The 10,426-nt window shown below is 40.8% G+C and overlaps 2 protein-coding genes across 3 annotated transcripts; both read left to right on the top strand.

Annotated features, from left to right (window-relative positions):
* Positions 1 to 1,149: 1,149 nt before the first annotated feature.
* si:ch1073-143l10.2 (uncharacterized protein LOC565165 homolog) lies at positions 1,150 to 5,082 on the top strand. 2 transcript variants are annotated; one of them, XM_047602383.1, is made up of 7 exons: positions 1,150 to 1,561; positions 1,640 to 1,703; positions 1,781 to 1,850; positions 2,069 to 2,142; positions 2,936 to 3,187; positions 3,287 to 3,402; positions 3,488 to 3,555. In XM_047602383.1, exons 1-7 carry the CDS (start codon positions 1,474 to 1,476, stop codon positions 3,520 to 3,522), a joined length of 699 nt encoding a protein of 232 aa, XP_047458339.1. In that variant the 5' UTR covers positions 1,150 to 1,473; the 3' UTR covers positions 3,523 to 3,555. The 2 variants fall into 2 exon arrangements, with proteins under 2 accessions (XP_047458339.1, XP_047458338.1); XM_047602382.1 differs by lacking the exon at positions 3,488 to 3,555 and adding an exon at positions 4,537 to 5,082 and having other exon boundaries at positions 1,158 to 1,561.
* Positions 5,083 to 5,200: 118 nt separating this feature from the next.
* tex36 (testis expressed 36) lies at positions 5,201 to 9,651 on the top strand. Its single transcript, XM_047602385.1, has 4 exons — positions 5,201 to 5,538; positions 5,642 to 5,782; positions 5,944 to 6,018; positions 7,339 to 9,651. Exons 1-4 carry the CDS (start codon positions 5,491 to 5,493, stop codon positions 7,660 to 7,662), a joined length of 588 nt encoding a protein of 195 aa, XP_047458341.1. The 5' UTR covers positions 5,201 to 5,490; the 3' UTR covers positions 7,663 to 9,651.
* Positions 9,652 to 10,426: the final 775 nt, after the last annotated feature.

Consider the following 10,426-nt stretch of genomic DNA (forward strand, 5'->3'; position numbering starts at 1 on the left):
TTATATTTTCCATAGAAAATAAATAAATAAATTGAAAAGGGTTCACAGAAAATATAAATAAATTCTATAATAACTGCTTCAAATTATGAATTTAAGACTTCTAGTCATGAAGGTTAAAAGAAAGATTTAAAGTCAAAAACTGCTCATGTCAGTGCGTGATGGGAGCTGGAATTTGCTCCACGTTTCTAAATCCCATCTTTCTAACACAGCTTTGGTCATGATTTGTGGTGAAGTCTGTTTTATAGTTTGCCCTTTTGTTGTCAGTGCCATTGGCTGTTTTTTAGGCCTGATGTCGCAACATTTTAGACTTGCAACTCAGCCTCTGCACGGCACAAGAAATCTAAGCCAGAGAAGTGTCAGATTAATTCCAGTGTTTAGTGCTGGAAATAATCACATTAGGATTGATGCTGAATTCTTTAGGAATTTCCAAATGTCTGCCATTAGAACTACAGTATATATATGTTTCCAGGGTCACTGTGATTGATTCGACCACACGCAGACAAGGCAGTGGACACCCTACAGTAAATTTACATTTAATCTTTCGGTCGGCCATGCATGCTGCCAGATGTCTCTCCAGATCTGCATTTTTAAATGAAGATAGAATTGATTCAGTTGAATCGTTGCATAAATCCACCTCATTATGTGTGTGTCCGATGCAGCTCCAGTCCTGATCTGGATCTTTGTCAGTGACACAAGACAACAGCAACTGCACATGAAGAATTGATCTAAATTCATCAAAACACACGCACACAAATAATTATAAAAGTAGACATGTGTTCTTGTTACTCTCCACAACCAAATGCTGCCAGATGACTCCAGGGAGGATTGAGGATTTGTCCCGGCACGAAGACAAAACATCCAGAGTTTGTATATGATTACAGAGAAGGAGCATCGCAGCAAAGGCAATGCAACAAATCCTGAAAATTATGACAGTTCTGGGCCAGATGGTGGAGCTATAAGCTCACTGGACTACCTCAAATGAACAACTTCACTTGATCTTATCAAGCAACAAACAATTAGAAACAATAAATCACTAAAAGCACTTAATAAGAGCTGCGTCTCGTGCTGGGCTAAATACAAGAAATAAAATAGGTTTTAAGACCATTTTTACAATGTACCCAAGGCAATTATAAAAAGGCGTTTTAGAGGAACTGCAGTCTGCGAGTGGAGGAGCTGAATTTACGCATACACCGGTAATCCTTTGATGATAAACCATGTCATGATTTATGAAGTACTGGAGGGGACGTGGCTAAACACTGACCGCTTTGTGGAGCTGACCGTGTTACACTACGTTATCCTGTCAGGAGACTGGTCAGAAGTTGGTCGAGCAGGAGGAATGCCAAACTGCTGATTGAAGAGGGAGGGGCTGTGGAGCTGTGCGATAGCTACGATTTAACAACCATTTCGTCAAAATAAAGTGAGAACCAAGAGCTTAGCTGTAAAACAAATTAATTAAAAAAATAATAAAATAAAATGACCAGCTGGAAAAATCACGTGTGCGCTCGACTGCAACAGAGGGACCACAAAGAGAAGATCCCCTTCGTTGGAGTTTTCACAAGCCGTAAGACTCGTTCATTTCCTCGCTCATTTCCAGTCTCGATCTGTCTTAGTTTAAAAGCGTCTGTCTGATTTGTTTCAGTGTCTCAGCTGGAGGAACGCTTTGAAATTCGCAAACAGATCTTGGGTGATGTTAAATCTAAGAGGTACGGAGATTTCACATAACTCTTGTCATATGTTCAAAACATTAATTTTTAAAGTTTTTTTTTTCTTATCTCATCAGTTTTGAACAAGGTGGAAACACCAGACTCCTCCAACTCCAGCTGAAAGAGAGTGAACACCTGTCAGAAAAGGTGGGTTAAATGACGAATCTGATGATCAACACCAAAACATGAGCCTCCTTCCACAGGAAGGTTATTATTAAACTACTTAAGCAGCAACAGTTAACCCTCTGGCATTAAATGATGATATTCAAATGCATGCCTTTTGTCTGTGTGAAATAGTGGAAGGTTAGCTCAGGGAATCTTCGACTCATTAATCAAACAATTCGTCCTTTCTTTTGTCTTCCCAGTTGACCCAGACTGTCTCTGACCTGACCACCGTCCTCTGTCTGAAAGAAGCTGAGCTGCAGTACTTGCATTCACGGTAGTGTCAAGTGACCAGGCCACGCAGAGTCATAAGAATCACTGCAAGACAGAGAAGCATTGAGTGCTAGCACTTATTTGGAATGTATTATTTAACCCTTTTTTCTGCCACATTTCCTGACTAAACTCCCCAGCTTTCATAATGTCCCTTAAGTGAAACCCATCAATTAGACATAAAGGAAGCAAATGATGAGTATATGTGGGTATCCTTTTTAGTTTTGTACAGGTGCCTCTATATACACCGACCGGTCACAACATTAAAACCACTGACAGTAAATAACACTGAACATCTTGTGACAATCCCATGTTAAGACTTTTGGCATTGGTGTGGATGTTAGAGCAGCAGCCATCCCCAGCAGGATGCAGCCTGACACACATACACAAAAGTTTAGGAAGAACTCAAAAAGAAATGAAAAATAGTACAAGGTGTTGACCTGGCCTCCAAATTCACTAGATCCCAAGCTGATCAAGCATCTGTGGGACGCACTGGGACAAGCCTCCCCTCAACCCATAGGACCCAAAGACCCTTCACTAACAACATCCTGTTTCCAGACACCACAGGACGCCCTCAGAAGACCCATGTCCATGTCCATTCTGCCCAGAGCTACACAATATTTGTCAGGTGGTCATAATGTTATGCCTGATCGGTGTATAATCTAAATCATAAACTGGCAGCACTGATCGCACATCATCTAAAGAAGGAGCTCCAGCTTAATCCAGTTAGATCCTCATGTCGGTCTTCTGCATTGGCCAATAAACCCATAAATCGTCATTTTATTGCTTCTTTCTTCCAGTGTGTCCCAGTACCGTCAAGAGGCACTTACTCTGGCTAAAGGGAGAAACACATTGAAGGCAAGCCTGTCAGAATTTGAGTTCGCCATAGAGTGTCAGTCCAAGGAGTTGGCAGCCCTGCTTTTGGAGCGGAAAAGACTTAAGGAGTCACTGGAACGGGCCGAGAGAGAGAAAGAGCGACTTCTGCAGCGGTGGATGGAGGAGAAGCAGGAGGAGGCAGAGAGGCTGAATAAATACAACGACGCGCAGGAAAGGTAAAGGGATCTCTGTCTGACTTGGGGGAAAATGTAAGAACAATATAGCTGCACTTTTATGGGGATTTTAAGTTGTATGGAACTGATGATTTTCACCAGGTGGCAACATTTGGCCAAACAGCTGAAGAAGCATCTCCAGAGGGAAACGGGAAAGGAGTGCGTTCCCATAGTGACGAGATCTTTCACTGGCTCCACGTCTCCATCGCTCATTCAGAGTAAGGGTCTGCATTCTCTGCTAAATATTAATACATAATGGAGTGGAATGAAGAATACCTCTTAATTTACCTTTGCTTCACCTAGAGCCTTCATTAAGACCGTCATTTTCACACCCTTGATAAAAAAAGCTCAAGCCAAGAGGTGAAAGGAACTTGACGATGAAAGTGATAAACTAAGTGCTAATGGTGCTGAAGAAGGCCCATTTAGCCCTTTTCAGATAACCTGGAGGGCTTGTAATGTTAAGGTTAGCAAGGTTAAGCAAAGTCGTGTTGTTCACAACCCCCTCCGTTAGGTCATCAAAACCAGGTAAATGCGGCTGAGACAACTTCAAGTGGTTCTGTCTAAAATTATTTTCATGCCAATGTAGCAGCAAGATTCTGCGTGTTCATAATGGACCGGACTTCTATTCATCGCCTTTGGAGGTGAATGTGTGTACTCTTGATCTCATGACACAATAGAAGGCGCATTAGCATAGATGTGTGAACTACATGGAACATGGAAATCTGTGGGACTGTAAATGTCCAGAGAAATGTGATTATGCATAGTCCCACATACGCAGTGAATTCTAGTGTCCTGGTTACGTGTTGCAAATGTAAACATCCTGGTTGCTGGATCCTGAATCAGCTGGCTGGAGTACTTGCGGTAAACACACAGTAGCTGGGTTTTCTGCAGGTGTCTATGAAATGAGAGGCGTTGTGATCCTCAAATATGTTCAAAACCAGCATGGACAGGACATGTGCATGTAAATGCAACTTTTTGACCAATCTTAAATGGAAAAAAAACAAAACAACTGAGGATCATGTTCAGTGTTTAGACTTTGAATGATGCAAGCAAATCAGCTGTCATTGTTATGCAAAGAAATACTCCATACGTAAGTTTCTTCACATAAATTAAGAACTCTTTGACTAAACTAGGTCTATCAATATATATATTTTTTAATTGTTGAAGTTTATTTTTTATTTCATATTACAGTAAAATGAATGAGGTGACGGACTAAACGCTTTCACAGCGAATTCACAGCCCCGCTTCAGAACTTAATATTTCACAAAAGCAGTGGTAAACTCTTGAGCTGTGTGTTAAACCTAACAGAAAGGATCCCAGTCATTCCACCCTTTTTATTGTTTCGTCCTCAGGGTTGAGCAGCACAACAGATATACACCAGAGACGCTCGGACTTCAGCCAAGTCTCAGCCGCAGCAGAGGTTTAATATCTTCTTGAGACCCTGAAGACATCAAGGTTTTCTTTCTCTGTCGCCACCTCTCCTCCTCTGGCTCAGCGCCAGATACAAAACTAATTGTCTAAATGTGACACTAGAAAGATGATAATGGCGGAAAAGATGCTTGATCTGTAAATGTTTTTTTGTTTTTTTTTTTAATTTACCCAGTGATTGTGTTCTCTAAATGTTCTTGTTGTTTCATTTATACATTCATACTTAGAGTAGTTATTTGTTGTTATTGTACATGTCACCTTTTCTCAGTTAAACTCCAGTCACCACTTTATCTTTATTGACACCTTTTAAAATAATTCCAGTTGTGCAATTTGTATTTTGCTCATCTGGTTCACATCATTTAAACATTTTAAAAAATGAATACCAGTGACATTTCAAGCTTATGTTTTAACATGTTTTAAAATAACATTTGAATCTCATTAAAATTAAAACAAGTTAGTACCAGATTTCTATGCAGTTGTATTGTTTTGTTTTTATCTTTATCATTTGTAAAGAAATAAAGAAACTGTTTTATTTGTGTGTGTGTGTATGTGTGTGTGTGTGTGTGTGTGTTTCTCTGCCACATTTCTCAACTTCTCAGCAAAGGCAAACACTTTGACAAGAACAATTCATTATTTAACTGGCTGTGATTGTATTTAATGTGTGTTTGATTAGTTTTTATTTTTTTTTGTTTTTTTCCTTCCTGCTGTCAGAATTCCAGTTCCACATCACCATGGCAAACTGGGATCAGATTTCAGGTTGTTTGTCTGCAGCATGTTTCCATAGTCACCAGTGTTTGCATTAGTTGTTAAGTTGGACAGTGTGCGTGTGTGTGTGTGCTTGTGAAAACCTCTACAGCGGACTCTCAGACTTTATTAAAATGGTGAAAGGTGGAAAGCATTATTCTTCGAGCAATGCTGGCAAATGGGTGAGGGATTTATTATTTTTTATCTTGTTGCATAATTGAATTACAAATCATAACATTAAATCTTGGACGTGTACTTTTTGCTTTTCTGTCGTTTCCTTCTCAGTTTGCTCATCCAGGTTTGCCAGAGAACGAGACAAAGACTCGTGAGGCCTGCACCAGCACTGGGATCATGCTGACTCAGGTGAAGTCAGCCCTGCCTCATGCATTCAACTTTGAGCGCTATCCTAAAAGGCGAGCTCAGCAGGTGTGTGTGCAGTAAACAATTCTTGGCATCTTTTTCAAATTATAGTAAAGAGCCCTACTCGATGTCCACAACTACTACCAATCAAAACACTTCTGCAAAGAATAGATTGTGAGCCTTTCCACTTTATTTGATGGTAATAGTCTTTGTGGATTGTTTTACAGAAGTCCAGAGAGTATCCCTTCTCAGACCACGACAACAAGCACACTTTAAAAGACAACATCTCCATCTTCTCTCACGTGAGTACGTAGTGTGAAACTCAGACGAATGGGATCAGGAATCAGGGTCACCTCATGTGAGATGGTTCAGAGATAAAGTTAGAGAGGCCAGGTTAAGGTGTTTAGTGAGAGGATAGTAAATACATTAGTCCATAGGTCTTCAACGGGCGGTCCGCAACCCCTAGAAGGTCCGAGGAGGTACTACAGGGAGGTTGCAAAATCTTTGGTTGATTATATTTATATATATGTATATATATATAATTTTTATTTGGGTCTACATTAACATAAATCCAACACATTTTAGTAAAGGGATAAATGGAGGCAGAAGACGTTCTCTTTCAGTCGGCACTTCTGAAAGTACGCTGTTTCACACAGAGCGCCACACCAAGCCTCCTGTACACAGTAGGCCCCGCCCCTATTGCTGCTGTGCCAATCACAACGCTGCATATTAACACAGTCAAATTCCCTCCAACTGTTCCCTCCAATTGGCCAAGAATCAATTCAGTCCCCAGTTGGAATCCCAGACGTTTGCTTATATTAAAATAAGAGAAGCTAACAGTGCACATCAAGTACGTCTATGTCAGGTATGTTATGTTTACGGCAGTTGGCCACCCTACTGTTGCACATGTTTGAAGTAAAAAAAAAAGAAAAATGACTTTCTGAATCTGTGTATTGTTTGAATAGCTTAATACAGAATGCAAAATGACAATAATAATGTGTATTTATAAATAGCACTAGGCCGAGTTTAATATGGAAGGTAAGGGGTCCCTACTTAACCTCTCCACCACTTTGGGGGTCTTTGGCCTGATAAACGTCGAAGAACCCTGTATTAGTTGATATATGTTGGATGCTTAGGTTATAGCTACCAGGAAAGGAGGTCTAGAGGAAGACCAAAGAGGAGGTTTATGGATGTGGTGAAGGAGGACATGAAGGTAGTTGGTGTGAGAGAAGAGGATACAGAGGATCGGGCCAGATGGAAGCAGATGATTGACTATGGTGACCCTCGAAGGGAACAGCTGAAAGGAAAAGAAGAGGGGATCCTCTCATTTGTGTATGACTGTAGCTATGAATCATTGTGGGTTTGGAAGCCATGTTGCACCACTTTGTTTTTATAATAGCACACCAAACACTGGCTTGAAAGAGGGCCACTGGTATTTTTACATTGAAGTGGCAGCAACATTCGGTTCTTTCCAAGCCATGAAGGGGAAGAGGTTAATTGAAATGTGCCAGTGAACTACTAGATACCGCGGAATCATGCAAACTTGAACTTTAAATTTACAGATCTGCAACCACATTCCGGCCTCAAAGCAAACCATATTTTCCTGTGTTGTTACACTCCAGGGTGTGGGACGGAGGAGGTTTCTTGATGATCGCAGACAGCACGACTCCCACTTCTGCCTGTGCCAAGACAGAGATGACAGCGGCACCGAAGTAGCAAGGGGCAATCTCACGGCCTACCAGGCTGACTTCATGGTGAAGGAGGTTGTTGGCGTTCCAACAACAACCAGGCGGTTCACCCGCAACCACAAGCAGAAGTCTGCAGAGGCACTTATGGCACGGGCAGGAGAGACATTCATGTGGTTCGGACGAAGCGACTCTGAGCGCTCAGATACTCAGATGCAAGTCCTGGCTGCAGCCAACAGCTCGGCAGCCTCCGAGCCATGAGATACTCCTACGTTTGAGGCACTGATGGCATCATTCAGAGGACATGGCAGTCCAGGGGGAGTCAAATACAGAACGGAACTTTAAAACACAACTTAAAAGTTTCTCATCTTTTGAGAACTCGGGAAGAAGCTGAATCTATAACAACCCTAGTAGAAAGGACAAAAGATGGGCAGTAACAATCAACTCAATGTAATACTGAAAGTGGTACTACAAGACAATGCTCTTTTTATATATAACGGTGCACTTAATTGCGAATATACTTTTATTTATTTATTTTATATACAACTACAGAGCACTCAAATCCCATCGTTCATTTAAAGGAGCCCCTTCAATGGTTTGACATTGCATTATTTTTATTCAATTAGGGAAGTCACAAAAGACAGATTTAAAAGGAATCGTCAAAAGAAGAGAACAAGATTTCTTTATTTGAAAACTAATATCCATAACAGCCTACATTTCCCATAATGCAGTGTCTTTTCTTATAGGCTCTTTTATTTCCACGCTCAAAGATTTAACCTAAATATATTTTAAAGAAAATGACTAGTGAAGTAGAAACAACAGTTGTGCTAATGTCTACGTTTATTATAGATGGGTCTTTGCGGTGTAAGGGCTAAAATACTTCATGAGTACTCCACTCCTCAGCTTTGCACTTACTAACTAGAATCAGACTTATCTTCTTCTAATTTTTTTTTTTTTTGCACATCTACTCCTTTCTTGTCAGAGCCTGTTGCCAAACTAAACCCACAATACAACTCTTCAGGTGTCTCATGTTGGGAAACCTCTAGCCTTAAGCAAAGATGAAGAGCAGGCTGCAGATGTAAGCTAGAGGCACTGCTTTTGAACTAACACCTCCAGATTTCTTTCATTTTTACAATTATGTTCCCCCACTAACTCCACCTAACGTTATGTGTCGCTTACCCGACCATATGCTGTTGCCTCCCAACAATAACGCGTCTCTTTTAATGGTGCCTCAAAACATCTTAGATGAGCACACTTGATGTTAGATTTTGCCAATTTTACTGTGTGTGTAATACAGTGAGCACAGTGTTACTTACAGCATACATTAAGAACATGTGTTAATGGGAAGCATCTACACTGGTGTGAAAAAAAGTGTTGCTATTTCTTATTTTTTGTATGTTTGTTACACCTAAATGTTTCAGATTATCAAAAAAATAAAAAAATAAATATAAGACAAACATAACAGAAGTAGACACATAATGCAGTTTTTAAATGAAGGTTTTCATCACTAATGTAAACCTGTCCAATCTCAACAGGTTAGACTGACCACAGAAAAGAGACTCAGATTTCTTCTTGCATGACAAGCTATTCTGCTCAAGCGGTTGGACTCTTCACCACCCACTCACACATGAAGTCAGTGTTGTCCTGTGCAGCTTGACTGTAAACGCACACTACTCTTTTATTCAAGTTCTTGAAAACATAATGTACCCACAGTATTTTTTTTTATCATTATTATTTAGTGTTTAGCACATATATCTCTTATTTCTTTATTACTATTGTTTTGTAAATCCCATACACGCCTATTATATACATTTGTGTCAGCCACTGTGGAATTGTGTATCTTCACGTATGGAATGATCGCTGGCACTACACTGTCTGTGTTTACTTGTGTTATCTTCGACTGTTGTTTAAATTAGTTTGATGATCTGAAACATCCAAGTTTGACAAACATGCAAAAAAAGAAAAAAAGAAATCAGGAAAGGGGCCAAAACTTTGTCACGCCACTGTACATGATTCATGGGTTGGCCAGCAGAGGGCAGCAGTTCTACACGAGTTCCGCATTTGGACCCGCTGGAGTCGTTCAACAGTCGAGTTGTGAGAGAAATGTAACAACCAAAGCCCCTGTGTAATGTAATGTGCATGCTCTGCGAGAGAAAATAATTAGAAAAAGAATCCATCTATTTTTATTCGCGGCGTATCAACATGAAGACATTAAGTTGGAGCATGTGAAATAAATTAAGCTTGATTTGACTCAATGCATGGGTTTGTTTCACCCGTGGGGATGAAGGGGATGGATATGCGTGTGTGTGCAGCCCATGCGAGAGGGGAGGAAGCGTGAGAGCGAATGACAGAGAACGCTGCTCAGAGAAAAGCACTTAAGTGAAGAGTATCCCCGGCCACTCTCTCCAATAGCTGATGTTTTCTCCAGAGAACATTCTGACCAGCTGCTTTCTTTTCTTTAAGTACTCACTGGGGAGATGGGTTTTTCTCACAGGCTTTCATTGTAGCTGTCGTAATTAGCTGATCCTCATCCTGTGCCGACCTTGTAGGGGTTCATTTATACTTTTAAATGGTGAAGTAGATCTTTCTTTGTTTGTTTTTGTTTTTTTTCTTTTTTTTTTTTGTTTTTTTTTTTTTTGTGTAGCCATACAAGAAAGCCGTGAGGCATCTCATGCGAAACTGAGGCCTTGATCGCTTTGAGATCATGCGACACATGCAGATGTGATGAAACGTATAAGCAGGGGGATCATAATGACCAATGAAGCTCCATTTTCACCCTTTGCAGCGAAACAGAACCGCACCGGGCACTGGTGTTAAACACATTTTGTTTTCGCGTGGTTCAGGTTTCAATCAGCCTAAAAGACTCTTCAAAGACCTGCAGCGGTGCGGACGAGAAGAAATAAAGCGCTTGTTAATGGAAAAAAACACCTGTGCTCGTGCTTGACAGTTGGTCCTGCCTGGTCTCGACTGGTTGTCTGACACCTCTATCCCCCGTGGGCGCAGTTCGCACAGACGCCACTTTCCT

Source organism: Mugil cephalus, chromosome 13 (genome assembly GCF_022458985.1).
Source record: "Mugil cephalus isolate CIBA_MC_2020 chromosome 13, CIBA_Mcephalus_1.1, whole genome shotgun sequence".
Lineage (NCBI taxonomy): Eukaryota > Metazoa > Chordata > Actinopteri > Mugiliformes > Mugilidae > Mugil > Mugil cephalus.